General features: G+C 38.7%; 1 protein-coding gene across 2 annotated transcripts in view; it reads left to right on the forward strand.

Moving 5' to 3' along the window:
* The window catches only part of CADPS (calcium dependent secretion activator), a 355693-nt gene that overhangs the window by 103389 nt on the left and 226665 nt on the right, over positions 1–25639 (forward strand). For both annotated transcript variants that reach the window (XM_040628597.1, XM_040628596.1), the window contains exons 4-5: positions 14223–14456; positions 18856–18977. In XM_040628597.1, coding sequence (XP_040484531.1) covers positions 14223–14456; positions 18856–18977 — 356 coding nt within the window. The remainder of the gene's footprint in view (positions 1–14222; positions 14457–18855; positions 18978–25639) is intronic.

Here is a 25639-nt window from a genome sequence, read left to right on the forward strand (position 1 = left end):
CTGCACAACAGTGAGTTGTCACCCAGCCACAACAGGAGAGTGTATACAGCCCACACTAGGGACAACCCTGGGACACCTCACTCAGGTGACATGGGGAGTTTGCATTACTGGGCCCCACATGACACATTCTGCGTAAAGCCACTCTTTCAAGACTGGGAGACTGATCTGTCTAATAGAATAAAACAGAAAAATTGGGCATAACGAGGAGACAGAGGAATACGTTCCAAATGAGAGAACAAGACAAAACCTCAGAAAAAGAACTAAATGAAATGGAGATAAGCAATCTACCAGATAAAGAGTTCAATGTAATGATCATAAATTTGCTCACCCAACTTAGGAGAATAATGGATGAACACAGTGAGTGCTTCAACAAAGAGATAGAAAATACAAAAAAGAGGGGTGCCTGGGTGGCACAGCGGTTGAGCGTCTGCCTTCAGCTCAGGGCGTGATCCCGGCGTTCTGGGATCGAGCCCATCAGGCTCCTCTGCTATGAGCCTGCTTCTTCCTCTCCCACTCCCCCTGCTTGTGTTCCCTCTCTCGCTGGCTGTCTCTATCTCTGTCGAATAAATAAAATAAAATCTTTAAAAAAAAATTAAAAAAAAGAAAATACAAAAAAGAACCAGTCAGAGCTGAAGAACACAATAACTGAAATGAAAAATGAAATGAAGAATATGCCAAAGGGATTCAGCAGCAGATTCGATGATGGAAGAAGGATGGAAGATATGATAGTGCAAATCACATAATCAGAACAACAAGAAGAAAAAAGAATTTTAAAAATGAGAATAGTTTAAGAGACCTCTGAGACAACATCAAGTATACTAACATTTAATATTATGGAGTCTCAGAAGGAAAAGTGAGAAAGGGACATAAAACCTATTTGAAGAGATAATGGCTGAAATCTTCCCTAACCTGACAAAGGAAACAGGCATCCAGGTCCAGAAATCACAGAAAGCCCCAACTAAGATGAACCCAAAGAGACACACCAAGACACGTTATAACCAGAGTGTAAATAGTTAAAGAGAGAATCAAAATCATCAAGAGAAAAACAAGTAGTTACATACAAAGGAACCCCCATAAGACTATAGCTGATTTTTAAGCAGAAATTTTGCAGATCGACAGGGAGTGACATGATATACTCAAAGTGCTGAAAGGAAAAAAGTTATAACTGAGAATACTCTACCCAGTATTTTTATTACTCAGAATTGAAGACAAGATAAGGAGTTCCCCAGATACGCAAAAGCTGAAGTTCATCAATACCATATCAGCCTTACAAGAAATTTTAAAGGGATTTCTTTAAATGGAAAAGAAAGTTCATAACTAGAAATAAAATTATGAAAGAAAAAATTTCACTGGCAAAGGTAAACATATAGTACACATAATGAATAAACTACCTACATAGCTAATATGAAGGTTTAAAGATAAAAGTAGTAAAATCATCCAGACCTAAAATAATCAAAGGATACAAAAAAATAGTAAGATGTGAAATATAATATCAAAAACAAAATGGGGGTGGAGATGTTGTACTTTTAGAATATACTTGAACTTAAGCAACCATCAATTTAAAATAGAGTGCCATATATGTAGGGTGTTATACATGAACCTCATAGTAACCACAAACCAAATACCTGTAATAGACACACACAAAAATAAAAAGAAAAGAATACAGGTATAACAATAAGGAAAGTCACAAAATCACAAAGGAAGAGAGCAAGAGAAGAAGACAGGAAGAGAGAAGAGCTATTAAAAACAACCAGAAAACAGTCAACAAAATGGCAATAAGTACATATCTGTCAGTAATTACTTTAAATGTAAATGGACTAAATGTTCTAATCAAAAGACATATAGTAGCTGAATGGATTCAAACAAACAAACAAACAAGACCCATCTGTATGCTGCCTACCAGAGACTCACTTCAGATCTAAACACAAACACAGACTTAAAGTGAAGGGATGGAAAAAGATATTTCACGCTAAAAAAAAGTTCATGTAGCAATAATTATATCTGACTTTAAAACAAAGACTGTAACAAGAGATGAAGGGCATTACATAATAATAAAGGAATCAGTACAAGACAATTTATAACACTTATAAATATTTATGCACCCAAAATAAAGGTACCTAAATACATAAAACAAACATTAACAGATGTAAAGGGAGAAATGGACAGTAGTACAATAATAGTTGGAGACTTTAACACCCCACTTACCTCAATGGAGAGATCATCCAAACAGAAAACCAATAAGGAAACGTTGGCCTCAAAAAATACCTTAGATCAGATGGACTTAATAAATATATACAAAGCATTCCATTCAGAACAGCAGAATATACATTCTTCTCAAGGGTACATGGAACACTTTCTAGGAGAGATAGTATGTATGTTAGGCCACAGAACACATCTCAATAAATTTAAGATTGAAATCAGATCAAGTATCTTTTCTGACCACAGTAATATGAAACTAGAGATCGACTACAAGAAAACTGTAAAAAAAAAAAAACAAAACAAAAAAACCCACAAACATGTGGAGGCTAAACAACATGCTACTAAACAACCAATGGGTCAATGAGGAAATTTAAAAATACCTTGAAACAAATAAAAATAGAAACACAACAGTCCAACATCTATGGAACACAGTAAAACAGCTCTAAGAGAGAAGTTTATAGTGATACAGACTCACCTCAAGAAACAAGAAAAATTTCAAATAAACAATCCAACCTTACACCTAAAGGAACTAGACAAAGAGCAAAGCCCAAAGTTAGCAGAAGGAAGGAAATAATAAAAATCAGACCAGAAATACATGATGACTAAAAACAAAACGATAGAAAAGATCAGTGAAACTAAGAGCTAATTCTTTGAAGAAATAAACAAAATTGATAAACCCTTAGCCAGATTCATTAAGAAGAGAGAGACAGTTCAAATAAATAGAATCAGAAATGAAAGAGAAGTTCCAACTGATACCACAGAAATACTGAGAATAATAAGAGACTACTACAAATAATTATATGTCAACAAATGGGACAACCTAGAACAAATGGATAATTCCTACAAACATATAATCTTCCAAGACTGAATCAAGAAGAAATAGAAAATCTGAATATACTGATTGTTATTTATGAAATTGAGTCAGTAATCCAATAACCCCAACAAACAAAACTCCAGGACCAGATGGCTTCACAGATGAAGTCTACCAAACACTTAAGAAAGAGTTAATACCTATCCTTCTCAGACTATTCCAAAAAACTAAAGAGAAAAGAATGCTTCCAAATTCATTCTGTGATATATTAACATTACCCTGATAGCAAAACCAGACTACACTGCAAAAACAGAAAATTATAGGCCAGTATCCCTGATGAACATAGATACAAAAATCCTCAACAAAATATGAGTAACCTTAATTTAACAGTACAGTAAAAGGATCATATAGCATGATCAGATGGGATTTATTCCAGGAGTGGAGGGATGATTCAATATCTGCAAATCAATCAGTGTGATCTATCACATTAACAAAAAGAAGGGAAAAATTATATGATCATTTCAATAGATGCAGAAAAAGCATTCACCGAAATTCAACATCCAGTTGTGATTAAAACTCTCAAAAAAGTCAGTACAGAGGGAATATACCTCAATATGATAAAGGCCATCTATGACAAACCTACAGCTAACATCATACTCAATAGTGAAAAGCTGAAAATCTTTCCTTTAAAATGAGGAAGAAGACAAGGATGCCCACTCTCACCACTTTTATTCAACATAGTATTAGAAGTCTTAGCCACAGAAATCTGACAAGAAAAAGAAATAAAAGACAACCAGATTGGGAAAGAAGTAAAACTGTCACTATTCCCAGATGACATAATACTGTGTATAGGAAACCCTTAAAACTCCACCAAAAGATTATTAGAACTAATAAGTGAATTCAGTAAAGTTGCAGGATACAAAATTAATATACATAAATTTGTGGAATTTATATACACAAACAACAAACTATCCAAAAGAGAAATTAAGGAAACAATTCCACTTACAGTTGGATCAAAAGGAATAGAATACCTAGGAATAAACTTAAACTTGTTGCTCTGAAAACTAAGACATTGATGAAAGGCACAAATAAATGGAAAGTTATACTTTGCTCAAGGAGTGGAAAAATTGTTAAAATTTCCATGCTACCCAAAGCAGTCCTCACATTCAGTGCAATATCTATCAATATACCAATAATATTTTTCACAAAACTAGAACAAATAATCCTGAAATTTGTATGGAACCACAAAGACCTCAAATAGCTAAAGCAATCTTGAGAAAGAAGAGTGCAGATGAGCATTGTCCACAATAGCTAAATTGTGAAAGGAGCCGGGATGCCCTTCAACAGACGAATGAATGTGGTCCATATATACAATGGAGTATTACTCAGCCATCAGAAAGAACGATTACCCAACATTTGCAACAACATGGACAGGACTGGAGGAGATTATGCTAAGTGACATAAGTCAAGCAGAGAAAGACAATTATCATATGGTTTCACTCATTTATGGAACATAAGAAATAGCAGGGAGACTGGTAGGAGAAGGAAGGGAAGAATGAAGGGGGGTAAACAGAAGGGGAATGAACCACAAGAGACTGTGGACTCTGGGAAACAAACTGAGGACTTCAGAAGGAAGCAGAGTGGGGGATTGGGATAGGCCAGGGACGGGTATTAAGGAGGGCACGTATTGCATGGAGCACTGGGTGTTATACGCAAACAATGAATCATGGAACACTACATCAAAAACTAATGATGTACTCTATGGTGACTAACATAACATAATAAAAAATTAGAAAAAAAAAGAAGAGTGCAGATGGAGGTATCATTTTCCCTGATTTCAAACTATACTACAATGCTATAGTAATCAAAACAGTATGGCACAAAAAACACACACGATGAATCAGTGGAACAGTTTTGTTTTGTTTTGTTTTTTTAAAGATTTTATTTATTTATTCGACAGAGATAGAGACAGCCAGCGAGAGAGGGAACACAAGCAGGGGGAGTGGGAGAGGAAGAAGCAGGCTCCCAGCAGAGGAGCCTGATGTGGGGCTCGATCCCAGAACGCCGGGATCACGCCCTGAGCCGAAGGCAGACGCTTAACCGCTGTGCCACCCTGGCGCCCCCAGTGGAACAGGTTTGAGAGCCCAGGAATAACTCCACGCTTATATGGTCAATTAATCTTCAACAAAAGAGGCAAGAATATACAATGGGGAAAAGACCATCTCTTCACTAAATGGTGTTCAGAAAACCGGACAGCTACATACAAAAGAATGAAACTGGGCCACTTTCTTACACCATATACAACAATAAATTCAAAATGTATTAAAGTCTTAAATATAAGACCAGAAACCATAAAACTCCTAGAGGAAAACATAAGCAGAAAACTCTTGGACATAAGTCTAAGCAATATTTTTTTGGGTCTGTCTCCTCAAGCAAGGGCCACAAAAGTAAAAATAAACAAATGGGACTACATCAAACTAAAAAACTTGCATAGTGAAGGAAACCATCAGTAAACAAAAAGACAACCTACTGAATGAAGATTTTGTAAATGATATAACTGAGAAGGGATTAATATCCAAAACCTATTTTAAAAACTCACACAGCTCATACACAACTAATGAATCATCAAAATTTACATCAAAAACCAGGGATGTACTGTATGGTGACTAACATAATATAATTTAAAAATATTATTAAAAAAATAAATTAAAAACATTAAAAAAATAAAACAAAAAAAAATTTTAAAAAAGCGCACACAGCTCAATTTCAAAAAAACCAAACAATCCAAATTAAAAAAAGGGCAGAGGACCTGAATAGATATTTCTCCAACGAAGACACACAGATGGCCAACAGACACATGAAAAGATTTTCAACATCACTAAGCATCAGGGAAATGCAATCAAAACTACAATGAGATAACACCTCACACCTGTCAGAATGGCTGTCACCAAAAAGACAAGAAATAACCAGTGTTGGTGAGGATGTGTGCAAAAGGGAACCCTGTGTCCTACAGGTGGGAGTGAAAAATGTTACAGCCACTATGGAAAGCAGTATGGAGGTTCCTCAAAACAAATAAAAATAGAACTATCATGCAATCTCACAATTCCACTTCTGGATATTTATCTGAGGAAAACAAAAATGCTAATTTGAAAAAGTATGTGCACCTCTATGTTTACTGCAGCGTCATTTACAATTGCCAAGATAGGGAGGCGACCCAAGTGTCCATTAGTAGATGAATGGACAAAGAAGATATGGTATATATATCCAATGGAATATTACTCAACCCTAAAAAAGGAGTGAGAGCTTTCTGCTTGTGGCAACATGGATGGACCTAGAGGGTATTTAATAAGTGAAATAAGTCAGACAGAGAAAGACAAATATCATATGATGTCACATGTGTGGAATCAAAAAACAACAAACAAAATAAAACAGAAACAGACTCATGGATACAGAGAACAATCTGGTGGTTCTTGGGAGGGAAAGTGGGGTCTGGGCAAAATAGGGGAAGGGAATTTAAAGGTATAAACTTCCAGTCATAAAATAAATAAGACACAAGGGTGTATGTACACAATAGGGAATATACTTAATAATATTGTAATAACCTTTTTTGGTGACAGATGGTAGTTAGATTTATATGGTGATCACTTTGTAATGTTAATAAATGTTGAATCACTGTGTTGTATACCTGAAACTAATATAATATTGTGTGTCAACTATACTTCAATAAAAAAATGCCTTCACAAATACAGGTCCTCATTTTTTCCATCACCCCAATCCAGAGATTCAAGATGCCTTTCAACCAGGCCTGCACCTTACCTCTTCCTAGCCTCTCTCTCTCTCTCTCTCTGCTCATCGGCCTTTATTATATGTTTTGGGCATTGGCTGTACAATTTCACGTAAACTGTCATTTAGACCTGTGATAAACAATCCAGGGAATTACAATAAATCTTCCTAGTTTAGGCACATTGAAGAGTTTAAGTGATGTCCCCAAGTTCACTTAGCCAGTAAGTAGAAAGCTGAGTGCTCTGATTCTGAGTGTCATGCTCTTTTTTTGAGTAGTCAGATGACAGGCAGGAAGTTACACCAGGACAGGAGTCTCTCTCTCACTGATGGTTGCCCCTCCAGGGAGGTATTTTCTCTCTTCCACTAAAATTTACTGTACATTTCCTTTAGTTTATCCAGAAGGCCAAATGAAGCAATACCATCAGGCAGAACTGGCTCCTGGAATTCTGCATCCTTTCTGATTTGACTTCCTTGGAATCTGAAAAAGAGGTTGTAAAGACCCTGGTATTTCTGCTGACAGCATTGTCATCATCACATGCTTATAAAAGGCATATGTTTTTCCTTTCTTCCTAGGAGCGAAGGGAGGCAAATGCAGAGCTGCTTTCCTCCATTGAAATCCTGTGCTGTAATCTGTCAATTAGTCACACCCACATGCCACAATCATCAGACAGAGATGGCTGCATGAGCCTTCACTGTGAACATCAGACGTCCTATCTTAAAGTTCCATGAACAGGGGCACCTCAGTGGCTCAATCAGTTAAGCTAATCCAACTCTTGATTTTGGCTCAGGTCATGATCTCAGGGTTGTGAGATCAAGCCCAGCATTGGGCTCCATGCTGGGTATGGAGCCTACTTAAGATTCTCTCTTTCTCTCCTTCTGCCCCCCCCCCCCGTCCAAAAAAAATGTTCCATGAAGAGATCTGAATGCCTTTTTTTTAATGTTGTAGAAAAGACTTCTTAATCCCTGTTCAAACATTTTCCCAAATCCTCTCATATTGATATTAAAATGTCCCCAAATTTCACCTAGGAATTAAGTCTAAGTTATTTAAATTGTGTGATCAGAAGTTGACATTGGAGCTTAAACAGACAGATTGTAGCATTAGTGGTACTGTGGTATTTGCCAATTCTTTTGGCCACATTTTGAGGTAAAATTCCAAAATTTGTGAGCTAGTTATATGAGACAAATAATACAGCTTTTGTAGTATTCATGGCAGAGGTCTGGGAGTGAAACACCATTGGTTTTTCACACTATCAGGTAAATGTGGAGTTGCCATTTAAACTCCTGTCTCTGCAGAGCAAAATTATCTCATACCTATGGCAAACATTGATGAGAATATGATCCAGGAAAGAAATAATGTCCAAATATTTCCCTGATGGAAAGGTTCTATTCCATGCATTGCCAAAAATCAGATAAAAATGAAATCTTCTCCAGCCAGAGAATGATACTACTCGCCCCTGCCCCACGCAACTTACAAATTAATTTTTTGTACCTGAGTCATGAAGAAGCAGTGTCCAAGCACACAAATGTTTAGTTAGATTTTTTTTACCTGGAAGAATGTGTGTAGGGAGCATCTCCCTGAGTCTGACCTTTGCAGGTAGTTACCAACCCAGGAAAATCTGAGTTTAAGCAAAAATCTAAATGCTGGGACATCTGGGTGGCTCAGTTGGTTAAGTAAGCATCTGCCTTCAGCTTCAGGTCATGATCCCAGGGTCCTGGGATGGAGCCCCGCATTAGGCTGCTTTCTCCCTCTGCCCCTCCACTCCCCTCGTGCTCTCTCCCTTGCTCTCTCTCTCTCAAATAAATAAATAAAATCTTTTTAAAAAATCTAAATGCTGAGGAGATCCTCTGAAGTTCATTAAATAACACAAAACCACTTAAAGATGGGTTTATTTTTTTTTAAGATTTTATTTATTTATTTGACCAAGAGGGACAGTGAGAGAGGAAACACAAGCAAGGGGAGTGTGAGAAGGAGAAGCAGACTTCCCGCTGAGCAGGGATCCCGATGCGGAGCTCAATCCCAGAATGCTGGGATCATAACCTGAGCCGAAGGCAGAAGCTTAACAGCTGAGCCACCCAGGTGCCCCAAGATGGGTTTAGGTAAAGAAGCCAATGCTGGAAGCTATCACACCTGTGCCCAAAATACCTTCTAATGTGTGTGATGCTGATTTTTACAAATTATTTACCAAGACCTTCTTTCTCTCATTTAACATGCCTACCTTTCCCTCATCACTCCCTGCACTTTACCCCATGCCCACCCACCATTACACAGTCCACGTTGACTGGTAATAGTGGAACACTCAGTGCTGTGGAGGGCTTGGCTTTCCCTAGTCCTCTGCTGAACACTGAGATGAAGTGATGCAGAAGGTGGGCCATGCTTAGGGGCCCAATAGGGTTTACCTTGGTTCTTTGCCATTTGGGGCCAGTTAGTTCTGCCCTATCATATGGTAGGTAAAAACGGGGGCTCTAGGTTTCAAACTAAATTCTACTAATCGTTGATTTAACTTCTATATCATTTTCCTCCAGAACATGGGATTAAATAACAGCACTAGCCTCAATAGTTGGAAGAATTAAATGAGGGAAAGCATGTAAAGAGCTTAGCTTAGTGCCCAGGACACAATTAACAATTGTAAGTGCCAACTAGCATCATGGTCTTTATGATAGTCACCATCATTATTATTGCTATTGTTATTGTTAGTGGTGGTGGTAGCATGGTGCCTGATATAAATAGATATGGATATGTGTGCATGCATGTATGTATATGTGTATGTATATATGTATATATGTGTGTGTATATACATATATATAGCATGCATGTGTTGATTTTACAAATACATAGTCAAAAAGGATTGATATTTGTTATTACCTTCATGCTTCACAATAACTCTCCACTTCAGATATGGAAACTAAAATTCAGACAGGTGAAGAAACCTGTCTAAAGTCACACAACTAATAGGAAATAGACCCAGGATTCAAAGTCAAGTTGATTTCACCCATATGGACTGGATAAGATTCCTTGGTGCCTTTTGTACTCTGTACATGCCTGTTCGTGTGTCACGTGCTGTCTACTTGATCATTTGCTGGCATTCCCCTTCACCCAATAGTGTTGCCTCTTGGGTGACTCTTTCATCCACTCTTTCACTCTAACATCCACACCACCTGACACATGATAGGAGTCCAGGAATTGCTTGAGAGATTGTTTTGGATAAGTGCAACACTGTCGGTGAGCTTTGTGTCTAGAAAGTATCCCTCTGCCACATCTTCCTTCTGATCATCTATCAGTTTGTCATTTGAGCCTTTGGAGTCTAAGGATCCTCTATCTGAGTGGGGGTATCTTTGTCAGCTTTTACATGTACCCACTTCATCCTCTATGGAGAAAAATGCAAAGACAGAAAAGTAGATGGCTGACAGAGCTGTTAGCACTTTCAAATGCTATTTTTCAAGATGTTCCAAAAAAATCACTCAGTGTGGCTGAGCATAAATAACCCTGTTAGGAATTGTCCTTGGGAGGCCATCCCCATTGAGGAATGTTATCAGTCCAAAACAAAATAAATGGACAGTAGAGATTTTCTTTGGAAGACTTTGTCCACCCATATGCTGTGTCTTTCATAAAGCAATATGAATAAACAATGTTTTTGTCAAGGCTAATTTACTTTTATGCCTGGGAAAGTAGCAATCGAGATGGAAGACTACATTTTCCTTATTTTGGCACAACTTGAGCTTTGAAATGTGTTTGTAATGGGTCTGCTGCTGAAAACTCCCCTCAAGAACCTCAGCCTCGATTGACAGAATGCTATTTCTTCTCAAGGCTTTAGTACCCAGGGCAGAAAAATGTCCTTGTTTTCCCTTGCAGACTTCAGTTTTATGAGCCTCTTTTTATGATGTCATTAGGAACTGTGTAAGTTCTGGGAGGAGTGATCATTCTTTGGATTTTTCCAAAATCTGCTGCATAAAGTTTGTTGGACTCTAACTCTGGGCTAAAGTGTTATTGTCTATAACCACTGGGTCTTCTTGCAAAACCTCAAGACTATGGAGTTAAGAGGAATTGAGTGAGTCCTAAAGATGGGTGTGATAAAAGGGACTGCACTTGATGGTAAGGTTTCTTTGCTGATTGGCAGGAAAGAATCCACTTCACAGACATGATGGTTTTTCTCTTCATCTCCATGGCAACTGCAAGGCCGGCAGCTGCCAGTAAAAAATGAGAGATGCCACTTACCCAGTTTCCCAAGTATCCCATGTAGTTAAGAGGTTTGAGCCCCAACATAAGAAGGATAGAGGTCAGTGTAACATACCTCAGGCTGCTGGTATGTAGCCTGCTTGGTATCTTCTAACATGGCCTTGGGGACCATTTTTTGACCATGAGTTAGCTTCTGTCTTCCCTTTGCTCTCAATAAGGGCCATGTTCAAAAGGAGATGAGGAGATATTTTGCGGCCATGTACAGTAGTACAGACCTTCTTGGATTCATGGTTGCTTGTATATTTTCCATGGAAAGGATAAAAGAACAATGATCCTGTCCCAGCCAACTCAACCTGGTGGCAAACTCTTCCTCATCCATCAGACTCTTAGCCCAAGGATCACCTCCTCTGGAAAGCCACTCCTGATTCTCTCAGCAAGAGGTCATGTCTCATACACTGCTGTTACAGCATCTGCCTTGATGTTTCCCCAACAGATCTTTCTTCCCACTGGTTGTAAGCTTCAGTGGAACAATCCACATCCTTTCATCATGATCCCCCCCTAGTGCCTAACACTAAACCAGACATAGTGCTGGTTGTAGTAAATATTTTCTAAGTGATGGTGGACCAGCAGCCAAGTCCTCACATCTCCATGGTCTTTTTCATAAAGTTTACCCAAGTCTCTAAGGCACACAGTTATCCTGGATTGAGTCCAAGAATGATAAGCAAAAGGAAGCCCACTGTGCCAAAGTTTTGAAGAAGTAAGATTCTTGCCTTGAATCATTACTAGCTCTAATTGTGCTCATCAACCTATCATGTTATTTCAGAGGTGTCCCTCCTGCTTCTCCTCTTACTTTCACCCACAGTGTGTTTAGAAAGCACCACATGGTGGGCTGAGCCCAACCATAAAGCAGGAAGTGATTATACTAATAGGCTCCAGAAGGAACCAGTACTCAAAGGTTCCTGGGTAGATTTCAGACCACTGTGCTCATTTACATGGAGAAGCAGAATCTCACTGTTCTTCCAGAACTATGACTGAGTTTTAGCTGTATTGATATTTAATATGGACATTTTGACAAGCCATCCATTGATTCACTCGACTCATATGTATTAAATACTTACTGTGTGCCAAAGATGATATTCTAGAGAGTAAGAATTCACCGAGGGTATCAAGACAGACATCATGGCCCAGCAGGAAAGATAAACAATAAATAAATGTCACCATTTTCCATTAATTATAATAAGTGTTACCAAGAAGTTGAACTAGGTATTATAAGAAAGTAGAATAAGGGGATTCAACCTAGGGAAATAAAATTTTGAGGCTGAAATGTAGAAGATGACAAGATGGCTGAGAATTACCTAGGGAGGCAAGGAGTAAGGGGAATGCTTATGACGCCCCTAGGTAGGAAGAAGACTGGCGTAGCACAAAGGCATCTCCAAGCTCTATACAGAGGATTTACTATATGAATTTTAGTGAAACTTATATGGTAGCAACTATAGCTAACTAACATAGCTAACTAATGTGTGGGGAGAGTTACTGAAAGGAAAACAAAAGAATCTCAGAGCCAACAGGAGAAATAGGTGGGCTTTATGGGATTTAGAAAACCAATGAAAGTCAGAGCTCCTTTCTGTGACTCTAATTAGCTTCTTTTCTCCTCTTCCCTTCCTCCCGCCTTCCTGCCTTTCTTTCCTCCCTCTGTTAGTCTCTACTTCTATCCTCTCTCTACCTCTTTCTCTCTCTTTGTCAAGTGTCTTATTCTTTCACCTATTCCAATATGGCAGCTACCCATGAGTCTACATGATCTTGCGATTTCAGCTCCACTGCTAATTGCAATCTCAATATCTCTCAGTTCATTTGCTTGAGACAGTAAATCTGGTTGACTGTTGGCCACTTAATTGAATTAGTTGGTTGATTTGGGTCAGGTGCCCATGTACTACCCACATCTTATTTTTTTGCCACCCAGAATTGGCAAACCAATTCACGTCCCATGTGATCCAGGTGGAATTCTACACGCTCAGCCACAGGGATGGAGGAAATAACTCATGCCTAAGCAACTCAACACAGTGTATCACTAGCCATAAATGGTGGTTCAGTGTATGTACATAAATCAGACTTTGGGTGAGAATTTTGGGATAAAAGACATTACAAGAGGAGATATTCACCCTTCCTTTAGATAACATGATGTGATGTTACAAGGTGCAACCTTTCAGTGCCATTAAGGGGAGCTAGACTGAGCATTGGGCCAACCCAAAGGAACCCAAACCAAGATTTGGGAGAAAAATTCAGTTGTGATATCATCTGAGTCGTGATTCCATCCTCACTGGAAGCTGGTCTACCCCAGGACATTTCAAACCAATAAATTCCCTTCATTGTTTAAGCCAGCTGCAAGTTGAATTTTTCTATCACTTGCAAAAAAAAAAAAGTCAAATTGATGTGGCTTGCCCCTCAACCTGATCAGTATGGACCATGGCTAAGGAGGGCAAGTTTATGTTTCAAGTGGGAAATGATTCTTTGAGAAGGTGATTAATCCAAAGTATATTTAAGGCACTTGGACAACTTAGAGGTATAAAGAACAGCATAATTAAAGCATGTTGCTATTACAACTGAATGTATAAGCAAGGAAGGAAAAAAATTGAGGTCAGTTATGATACTGAATTGCTTTATCTTCTTTTCTAAAGAATTTTAATCATGTTTTTCATCACTTCATTAATTTTTTCAATTTTTCTTGAAAACAGTAACTATTCTTTCTACTATTCCTTTTAGAAATAGCTACAGGCTATGTTTGAAACATCTCAAATGAGCTCCTCTTGAATTATTCATGTGAGAAAATCTCTACGTATCCAGAAATAGGGTGTCTTTCTGTCTCCAAACTTAAAAACAACTGATTGCATTTTGCTAAAAAGAAAAACTGTTTCGACCAAAACCAGATTTAAAAAATATCACCCCATTTTTCTTTCCACAAATCAAATTTGCTGGAGAAAACTGGGGAAAAAATTGAACTATAATAAAACATTTGACTCTTTCTTACTATATATTTATGTATATATCTCTTAGCTGTTAGGGATTGTAAATAACTAGGAGGCAGGCAGCTATCTACTCAACTAGGTTGAACATTTTTCTAGGACAATGCCATAATATCTGAGCAAAATTTCACTTGTGGTAGATGTTATTATAACTCTGGGCTGTAAGATGAAAACCTTCTATGTAAATCAGGTATCTATTTGCTCTTCTGCTCATATTTTTCTTTTTCTTTATAAGGAGCGCAAATTTCCCAAGTTTGTATCCAAAGAAATGGAAAACATGTACATTGAGGAGCTGAAGTCATCAGTCAACCTGCTCATGGCCAACCTGGAGAGCATGCCAGTGTCCAAAGGTGGCGAGTTCAAGCTTCAGAAACTCAAACGCAGCCACAATGCTTCCATCATCGACATGGGCGAGGAGAGTGAGAACCAGCTCTCCAAATCAGACGTTGTGCTGTCTTTCTCCCTGGAGGTAAAAAGCCCTAAACCCTTGAAAGTTTCCTGGCACAGCCAGCAGGATGTGGGTAATTAGATGCACCACAATCAGCTTGCTTTCCTCCTTGCACCCCCAGAGCCGTTATTAAAATAACAGCTTGCTAAGCATAGGTCAGCTAATCAGCAAGTGATTCCCCATCTCCAGGATCCCATGCTTTCCTTCAGGAAATGCAACCTTAAGAACCACCTACTAAATTTCATCTTGCAGTATTTTCCATCTTAAAACAGTGCTCAAGGATTTTGTAAAGACCTTATGCAATTTAGAAAGTTTAAAATTTTGTCGTCTCATGTCGCAGTTATGAGAGAAATATCTAGCATCATTTGATGAATTGTAGACTTTCTTTCCTGTCATCTCTCCTGTTGGCTACGTGGTAGAGAGCCTCTTGTTGCAGTGGAGCCTTTTTAGTTGATTTCATCACCCAAAGAAAGAACCCGTTCAGACCGGGACTGTGGCAGAATGCGCCACATGTCAATAAATTTCTCTGTAACTTCTACTTACATGTTTGTTTTTCATACATGTAATTTAGGGAGTGGATCTGATCTGGCTACATTGGAACTGCCTGGGAAGCTGGTTCAGTGTGCAGATTCCTGGCATCACCTAAACCTATTGACCCAAATCTCGAGGCAGGGGAAATACAACATGGTGCAGTCACTTTGGAAAATAGTTTGGTGGTTTCTCAAAAAGTTAAACATAAAATTACCACATGGAGAGTGCAACTCTACTCTTAGATATCTACCCAAGAGAAATGAAAACACATGTCCGCATAAAATTTTGCTCTCCAAATGTTTATAGCGGCATTATTCTTCCTAGCCAAAAATAGAAACAACCTAAATGTGTATCCATTGGTAAATGGATAGACAAAATGTGGTACATCCATCCAAAGGGTTACTACTCAGTAACTGAAAGAAACAAACTACAGATATATGCTTTGATTTAGATGAATGTCAAAAACATTCTGCTTAGTGAAAGAAGGCAGACACAAGAGACACATGTTGTTTGATTCCATTGATATAGAATGTCTAGAAAAGGCAAGTCTCTAGAAACAGAAATTAGATTAGTGTTGCCTGGGGCAGGAGGTAGAAATGGACATGAGGGACATTATTGAGGGAGATAAGAATGTTCTAAAACTAATTTATGATAATAGTCCTGCAACTTAGTGAATTTACTAAAATCATTTCATTGTACACTTGAAATGGGTCAATCATATGATCTGTAAAATATGCCTCAGTGGTGTCAGAAAAAAAAAAAAAAGAATCTCTGGGTGGAGTGCACCATGAAATGTGCATTTTAATGAGCGACCCAGGTGCTTCTTATGCACTCCGAAGTTTGAGAATCATTCATAACTTATTAAAGCTCAGAACCCCACAAGGATTTTATAATAGCCCTAGACTTGGGGAGACCAAGAGAATAGATCAAATTTCTGCAGATTTAATTAGGATTTGTAAAGACTAAATTAATTTTCTAGAGCATCATTAAGGCTTGCTGTGAATTAACTGCAGATAATTTGTTTTACTTTGCTCAGTTCAGATCAACATAGTCACATTACAGTGTTTTCAAAATATATTTTGCAGTTGGAAGAGGCAATATTCAGTTAAATATAGGGCACTTGATGTGTGAAAAAATCATCAGTGTAATTTCACAGAAACTTCCTTTCTTTCTTTTTTAATACCGCCACCTGAGGTACTGAATGCTTTTTCTTAGGTGTCTTTGAATTTGATTATTGCCAATTAGAGGTGGCAATTTATTCCCTACTGCCTCTTGTCTTTCTACAGAAAGTGGGAAAAAAGTGGTTTATTGATTTTCATGAAGCTTTTAAATCCATAATTTCCTAATTCTTTATCAGCACTCAATATTATACAGCTGATTATCTGAAATATAGATGTGAGTCCCCAACCATACTCCCATGTGTACATGACTCAAACAGTCTTTAACTTGTAAGCACAAGTACAGAATGAAATGCCCTAGGGTTCCCAAATACTTTTTACTTGGAACACTAAATTGCGCATACACTAAAACTGCCAACAAAAATCATTGTTCGTCTGTGTGTTGGGTGACATAGTGAGGGGGTGAGAAGAGGGAGATAGAGGACTGTCATCTCATCAGGGCAGACTGGGTTTGAATTTACAGGTTGGTACAAGACATGTTTCATGTACGTATAGAACTGCATGGCTGGGAAGGACACTATAGAGCTGTTAAGTGCAGCAGGAGAACTGAGGTCCAGGTGGCCCAGTGGCATGGCCTTGCGCCAGGGGAGTACTCTGGTAGAAACAATGGGCATGTGTAGAGTGCCGTCATGCCTGCGTTGCATCATTAACTCAGTGAATCCTCCCAACAGTCTTTTGAGCCATTTGCAGATGTGGAAACAAAGCCGCAGAGAGGTTAAGGAACTTAAAAATAATGATACAGCTAGTGAAGATGCAGATTCAGGATTTGAACTCAAATCTTTTAAATTATAAAAAATGCTGTTCTTTCTACTGTGCCTCCCATTTCCTTTCATTTATATGGTTCTTCCCAGGGTGAATACTTTCGGTTACATACATCATCTTATTTGGTCCTCACGCAACAGCCACAGAGGGATGTAGAACATATATTATTATCCCCATTTTACAGATGAAGAGACTGAGACTCGGGAGATTTAAAAGAAAAGTGGAGTGACTTCAAGGTCAAGTCATTTGCCCAACATCACATGAGTAATACCATGGTTCTTAAAGTATGGCTCCTGGATCATCAGCATCAGCAGCACCAGGATATTAGAAATAAAAAGTCTTGGGGTCCATCCCAGACCTGTTTATCAGAAATTCTGGGGGTGGAGCCCAGCAGTTCCTGGGTTTAGTAAACCCTCCAGATATTTCTGATTTGCAGTTAAGTTTGAGAAACTGGGCTATGAAGCAGCAAAACTGACTTGGTTCAAGGCCAGCCCTATTGCACTTCCCTGAATCAAGTCCATTGAAGACATGTACATACTGGGTGTTGTATGTAAGGGATGAAGCACCAAAGTCTGCTCCTGAAACCAATATTGCACTGCATGTTAACTAAATAGAATTTAAATAAAAATTTTGAAAAAAAGAAAAAAAGAAGTGTACATTTGTTGCACAACCATATCTTTCTCCGTGTGTCCTTCCATTACCTCTTTTGGAGTACAATTGAGTGTTACTTTTATATCTCTTGCTTACTATAGATCGCTGATGCAGGTCATTTGTTTCAGATTTTCAAATCAGTATGTTTGCCCTATCCTCCCCTCCTGTCTTCTCTCCTCTGATAAATGACAGGACATACTACTGAATATGAAAATAGCAGGTGATTGATTGGAGTTAAGGGTAGTGGTGGGAAGTGCCAGGAATTGTAAATGATATATCTTGGTCCAGCAAAACACCAGCTTTTTTCCTTAGTCTAGAACAGAGAGTATGCAGCTGCAGACATGTTTTTGTTTTGATTCAACAATGTTGGCTTGCCCAGAGTTTGTGTATTTTATTCCTTCCTTCTTGGATTATTGTCAGAATTTCAAAATTAGATTTCTGACTTTGATTCTGATTCAGATTTCCATTTTCTGATAGGAAAAATCACAGTATCTAGCGACTCCAGACTAAGGAAAAACAAGGCCACGATGGGCTGCAACTGGGTACTAACTGCTCTGTTTAGATGGAGCGTATGCTCTCTTGTTTTGCCCCAGGCCCCACTACTCCCTGCTGCATCTCCACCTCTAATGCTGAATGGTATTTGCCCCTTTTTTTTTTTTTTTTTTTTTAAAGGTTTTATTTATTTGACAGAGATAGAGACAGCCAGCGAGAGAGGGAACACAGGCAGGGGGAGTGGGAGAGGAAGAAGCAGACTCCCAGCGGAGGAGCCTGATGTGGGGCTCGATCCCATAACACCGGGATCACGCCCTGAGCCGAAGGCAGACGCTTAACCGCTGTGCCACCCAGGCGCCCCTGGTATTTGCCCTTTATCTTAGCATTTGCATTATCACTTATCTCATTGTAAAGAGAAAAGTGAATTTCTGAGCCTTTGTCTCTGCCAAGTTCTGAATTAAAAGCTAGACTATTTTTAAAGAAAATAAGAGAGAGCCTATTTCTTTGTAGAAATGAAAAATGATCCTATGCATTCAGCCCAGGAAAAGAGCAGCCCATTTCACATTACCTGTCTGGCCCCTGTGAGCATCTGAAAAAGTGAGGGTTGTCTTTCCATCTGGGAGGCAATAAGTTACAGTATGAAGAATTATATCTTCAGGCTGGACTGATACCAGCCTGACTGATAGAAAACTGATAGAAGCTACCAGATACCTCTTGGGGTTTTTGGTAACTTCTTAATTTTCTTCTGGGTGATGCTGTCTATGGACTTTGGCAATAACCTCCACCATGTGTAATTCTCTTTCCAGGTGGTGATCATGGAAGTCCAAGGCCTCAAATCCTTGGCTCCAAATCGCATTGTGTATTGCACAATGGAGGTGGAAGGAGGAGAGAAACTACAGACTGACCAGGCTGAGGCTTCTAAACCAACGTAAGTTCTGCTCCTCCACAGTTCATCTTCCAGAAAGCTGTGCTCATTGGCACCATTTGTCTCACTCCAAGTTAAAGGTCTGGTTTCCCCAGAAGGTTCTAGAAGTCATGTACCTTGTTTATTTTCCAAACAAGATGACTTGATTACATTCTTATTCAGCAGCCATAAAGATTCCAGTTCTTTCAGAGCAGAGAACAGAAGGAAAGTAAAGAAACAGTCTCCTTTCTGGAGGCTTTATGTGTTCACCTCAGCTTCAATCCTTTGATACAATGTATAGGAGAGTTTGATACAAATTTGTTTTATTAGATTTACTAAATGATATTTGGTTCATGGTATAAGCAATTTTTTCAAAAATCTTTCTCTATGTGCCACCGTTATGACTATGTCAGTAAAGTAGTATGTTTTATTAAATATAATACATTAATGCATTTGGTCAACACATATTTGTCAAATACTCACTGTGTTTGTACAAGGTAGTATTGCCCAGTGGAGAGGAAGGTAGTTACTGCTGTAGCCCTACAGAGCTCACCATTGAGTAGAAGGATCAGAAATATAGTCACATAAATATATAATTACAAATAGTTATAAATGCTGAAAAGGAAAGCGTGCTTTGAGAGGAGGTAGCAGGGGTCCTAAATCACTTTGTGGGGACAGAGTCAGAGTAGGCCTTCTTTAGGAGTTATAAGACATTTGGGCTAGTATTATAAAAGTCGAGTGAGATGGGGTGGGAGTAGAAAGAGTATTCCGGGCAAAGTCAGCTTGTGTAAAGGCCCTGTGGTCAGCAAAGACCCTGTGGGAAAGCAGAATGGAAAAAAGGTTGGTGGGCTAGAGTTCAGAGAACAAGGTATGCCAGAAGCTGCCAGTGAGGTAGGAAGGGACCAAACAATGAAGGACCTTGCTAGACCATGGAGAGGAAAGTACAGGGATGTGATTAGATATGTATTTTAAAAAAGATCGCTGTGGCTGCAGTGGAGTGAGCCAGAGTTGATGCAGGAGACCAGCTAGGATTCTATGACAGTGGTTCATAAAATGATGATGATCAGTTCATTTGGGTCAGTAGACTCTCAGGCCTCAACGATTCTGGAGAGGTCACTGCTTTTTTCCCTCCCTATCCACTGCCTCTTTCCCTTCCTTTTCTATCTCAATTAAGCCAGCCTACACTAATGAGCATTCTTTTTTTATTGTTGTTAATTCATAAAAGTCATAAAAATGGTAACCCCTGATAACAATGTACCGCCTCTCCTTCCCCAGAGCATTATGAACTGTTTAGCAGAATATGAATAACTTACCAGCATGTTCAAACAAAATAGTTCAAAGAAAGCACTGAATGTTTCCCGGACTAGAGAAAAATCTGAGGGCATTGTATGCCTTCAAGTGGTTCTTTGCATGAATAGGCAAAGACCTCAGATGCTCAGAAGCTGGACAAAATTAATGAATGTAAGCAAGAAGAAATGGAAACCAATACAACTTGTCACACACTACCCTTCCTCCCTTTTTTTAACTTAGTTTTAAACTGAAAATGAATGCAGTTTCTTCTTTACTGCCTGCCTTTGATAAAAATCCTAATTTTTCCCACACCTGCCACCATGGTGTGATCATTATCAATGCTATTATGTTATGCTGTATTTATACATGCTTTTAAAAATGTGTCATGTGTGGGGGAAGAAAAACTTATTTGGTGTTTCTGCCAACTTTTTGGATGTTGGGCCCAATATGGTGTCATAAGATAGAGAAGGAAGAAAGCTCTGATTATTCTAACAGGCTGTTGTTTCATATGAGCTATTTTAACTTAAAACATAATTCATATCATTTTATTGGGTTTAAAGATTTCAGCTGCCAGGGTAAATGATGAGCTGATTTTCATATGCTTATGAATGTTTAAAACAGAGTTTCAGATTACAAATAAATATGGAACACTTTGGTCTACGTTTTTGAAATACTCATATTTCACGTATATATTTACTCATATCCACATATGTGCATTATTATGTACATATTAATAAACATCTCACACTGAAACATTTTGCTTTTCTAGCCAAGAGTGTAATAATTTCATTTCTCTTCTGCATCAGTGAGCAGGTATTACTAAAACCTCACAGATGATTTGCTTGTTTGCTTGTTTGTTTTTAAATACATTAAGAATGTAGGGGCGCCTGGGTAGCGCAGTCGTTAAGCATCTGCCTTCGGCTCAGGGCGTGATCCTGGTGTTCCGGGATCGAGTCCCACATCGGGCTCCTCGGCTAGGAGCCAGCTTCTTCCTCTCCCACTCCCCCTGCTTGTGTTCCCTCTCTCGCTGGCTGTCTCTCTGTCACATAAATAAATAAAAAATCTTTATTAAAAAATAAATAAATACATTAAGAATGCAAGTTTCATGTCTAGGGTGAAGTCAAATCAGTCAGTAATGGCTACCTTGAGTGCTGTGTTAAGAAGGGTTCTGAGGGCAAATCTATATTCAGGGGAAAATACTGCGTGATAAACTTGATATGTCTGCCATAGGAGAAGAAAAGGTTTAAGTGCCCTGTACTTGCCATTTCTTAGTATCCCAAAGAGATAAATCCAGAGTTTGAAATCTAGCAATGCTGTGTATCTTGCTGTCTCTTCTTTTATCCTTTCTATATCAATTCCTTTTAAATCTCTATTCATCCTCCTTCTAAATCCACAATTCTTTTCCCAATTCTCTTCTTTACCTCTTTCTTTGTCATCATTCAGTTCTAGAAGTTTGTCTCTGTCTCTGGCTTTTTCTGGTTGGATGAATGAGGCTATTGGTGCAGTACATTGTCTTCCTTTCTCCCAAGTTTGGACTTACTCAGAATCCTATCATTTTTTTTCTTTGAAGCTTATATTTCTTCTCCTTTCTTCTCTACTTTGACATATAATTTTTTCCATTACCAATCCCCAGCTATCATGTCTGCTGCTTGATTTTGATTACCCCAAAAAGTGTCCTTTTGAGGGTTATCTTTCATCTCTCCTAATAACTCTACTTCATCATCTGACAAGTTTAGCCCTTTTCCTGCCCTACTCATCTTCTGAATCTTGTTTCTGACTATTCTTACAGCCCGCTGATGCCATACTTTATTTAAACATTCTAAAACCAAAATTCAATTCAAGCCAGTTTTATTTGTTACTCATTAATTCTCTTGTTGCCGCTACTAAGTATTTTACCCAGTAACTGGAAACCCACATCTTATCCCATCATGCGTCTAGAAGGAATTTGACTTTTGGGGGTTTGTTTTGTTTTGTTTTGTTTTACCAAATACAGTCAGAAATCCAGAAGTACATAGCATAACCCACTTTGTCCAAGGGTGTGGTTTTTTGGAACTCAAATATGGAGATGATTCCAATAAAAACAAGAGCAAGGAGAGTGGTATCATGATTAAGTTTGGGAAATGCAAGACATTACATCTCTTTCTGAGTTTTTCAGTATTCATCATGAGCATTTCAAAACCTTTGAAGATTTCCAACAGTAAATAAACCTATTTAGCTTTGTTTATTCATGAGTTTCCCAAACTTATTTCAACTATTACCTATTAGCATGCATTGGAAATGCTAATCTATATTGTCCAAACCTGGTAATGGAGGTTCCAAGCTCTCCTTCACCTCCTTAGCCAGTGCTGTCTCTTCACTTACAACCAGGGCCCTGCCCAGCATGATCATTTTGCATCAGGTGCGTAATGTAAGAATGCTGTGTTTGTGAGTTAAATATACTTTCTGATTGGAAAAAAATGGTGTGTGTGCGTGTGTGTGTGTGTGTGTGTGTGTGTGTGTGTGTGTGTGTCCTCTGCTCATCCTTCATTTTATCAATCTGGGTACTACATGTGGGATATTTCCAAGCAGACTGTATATCCTCTCAATTCAGTTGTCCTCCTCTCCTGGGTTTTAACGTGGAAAGCCAGGAAAATATGTTATCACAAGTTTTCAAGCAATATATTTATTTCAAAGAGTATTGCCTCCATTTGTAAAACATTGTTTCTGCTTCTGTGGGAATGCAGTGGAGGTTCTGAGGCAGAAGTAATTGAAATTGTGTCTTTAGGCAGGCAATCTCAGGAAGGCATGAGAATGGAGAAGAGAAATACTTTGTGGATTCAAGAACTCGGATGTATTTGTCCACCTCCCATGAAACAGAGCAGAAGACTTTTCTTCCCATGCCAGGTGTTTTTCAAAAGACAGTCCTCTAGGGGCGCCTGGGTAGCGCAGTCGTTAAGCGTCTGCCTTCGGCTCAGGGCGTGATCCTGGCATTCCGGAATCAAGTCCCACATCGGGCTCCTCGGCTGGGAGCCTGCTTCTTCCTCTCCCTCTCCCCTGCTGTGTTCCCTCTCTCGCTGGCTGTCTCTCTGTCACATAAGTAAATAAGATCTTTAAAAAAAAAAAAAAAAACAGACAGTCCTCTTAGCTCTGCTGATAACAGATTAGGTTAAGGTTTTATCAAGACATGGCTTTGAGTAAAATCAAATCATGCGATAAGGACTAACTGCTTTTCCATTTGGTTCTAGTGGATCTTTAACACCTCCAGAGGCCTCAGGCTCTGCGTCTTCTGCAGACAAGAGCCTCCAATTAGAATTTTATAGCAAGGCTCAGATCTCACTTATCCAAAAATGTTTTCTGTGTATTGGGCCTTGGAGTGTTTTAAATGGAAAGAGAATACCTTTTCTGAATGTCTCCTTTGAAATGTAGATGTAAGGGAAAGACCGGAAGGGTAGGCAACCTGCATGCCCTCAACAAGTGTACATGGGATGCTTTCCTTGTGTCCACCTCGGGCTAGGGCTACAGCCTTGACATATCCAACTTTGGCCTTGTAGAGTGTACGTTCTAGTAAAGGGCGCATTCAGTAAACGCATGAACAAATAAACAGGTAAAGCAATAACAGTTTCTAATTTGTGTTACCTTCCATTCATGACTGGTGGTGCTGCTTCAGTGACATAAATGTTCTTTTATAAGGAAATATATTAACATTTAAAAGTGAATTAATTTAAGTAAAATATATTAAGTAAATAATAGCCCAGGTGGTACCTGGATGTGATAAAAAAAAAAATAATAATCACGGAAGTATCCTGTGTTGGTATGTAGGAATAGCAAAGATGGGGAAGATGGTATGCAAATTACTTTAATTTGGGAAAATTGATGTAAGGAAACGGAACATATTCCCTGAGTGGAAGATAGACTCCAAAGTGACTTTCTTGGTGGATTTGTACCATGTAAGTTATCTTCTAAAGAAAGCAAGCCCTGAAGGTTAAATGCCAGAGAAATTTAAGTAATTGGCCTAAAAAGAAAGGCAGTTTTAGTTAGCAGTCCAATATTGTGCTAAATTATCTGAAATTATATTCTTCTGAATGGAAACCAAGGATGCTACTTGACATTTGATTATTTTTTTTTTAAGATTTTATTTATTTATTTGACAGAGATAGAGACAGCCGGCGAGAGAGGGAACACAAGCAGAGGGAGTGGGAGAGGAAGAAGCAGGCTCATAGCAGAGGAGCCTGATGTGGGGCTCGATCCCATAACGCCGGGATCACGCCCTGAACTGAAGGCAGATGCTTAACCGCTGTGCCACCCAGGGGCCCCGACATTTGATTATTTAACCAGTTTATTATTCCCTGACAAACCACGGGCTTTGTGACGTATGGATTTCATTATTGTCAGGAATTAGAAAACACAACCAGACTGTTTCCTGTCACTTTCCAAGGGAAAAAGAAAATAAGATGCCCTCGCTGGTAAATCTTGTCATAGCCCTAGCATTTTTCAATGGGACCTTATCTAATGAGACCACATTAAAGCAAAAAAACAAAAACAAAATGCAATGACTTTCTGTAACATTTTTCTTCTGTGAAATATATTATTTGTCCTAATGGCAACTCAAAATGGCCCAGGCTTATTACACCCAAATTACTCATACAAATGGAGTCACATTAAATCGCCCCCACGGTAAGTCAGTTACAAAGTCAGAAAAGGAAGTTGCCCCGGCCAATTCCTTGCCTAATGTATCATCTTAATGGTACTTCCTGTCTTAGTGTAACCAAAAATGTTTTCAGTGTACTGGGACTTGGAATGATTTAAATGGAAACAGGACATCTTCTCTGAATGGCTTCTTTGAAATTTAGATGCAAGAGAATGATAGAAGGGCTAGGTACTTGCATTCCCTCAGCAAGTGTACATGGGATGCTTTCCTTGCATCCACGTTGTGCTGGGGCTACAGCCATGAATGACATACATCAAGCTTTGGCCTCATAGAATGTAAATTCTACTAAAGGACTTACACAATAAACAAATGAACAAATAAATATATAAGATAATAGCAGATCGTAATTTGGTTCTAGAAGAAATGAAGAGGTTGCTGCAGTGAAAAGTGATAGGGAGGTAGGGTATTCCAGTGGCCAAGAAACCCTGCTCAGAGTAGGTAATGTGCCACTTGATACCTGAAGGTTGAGAAGGAACATATGACCCAGTAATTCCACTACTGTGTATTTTTCCAAAGAAAATGAAAACACTAATTCAAAAAGATATATGTACCCCTATGTTTATTGTAGCCATTATTTACAATAGCCAAGATATGGAAGTGACCCAAGTGTCCATTCATAGATGAATGGATAAAGAAGATGTGTGTGTGTGTGTGTGTGTGTGTGTGTGCATGAATATTACTCAGCCATAAGAAAGAATGAGATCTTGTC

This window comes from Ursus maritimus, unplaced genomic scaffold, assembly GCF_017311325.1.
Source record: "Ursus maritimus isolate PB19 unplaced genomic scaffold, ASM1731132v1 scaffold_14, whole genome shotgun sequence".
Lineage (NCBI taxonomy): Eukaryota > Metazoa > Chordata > Mammalia > Carnivora > Ursidae > Ursus > Ursus maritimus.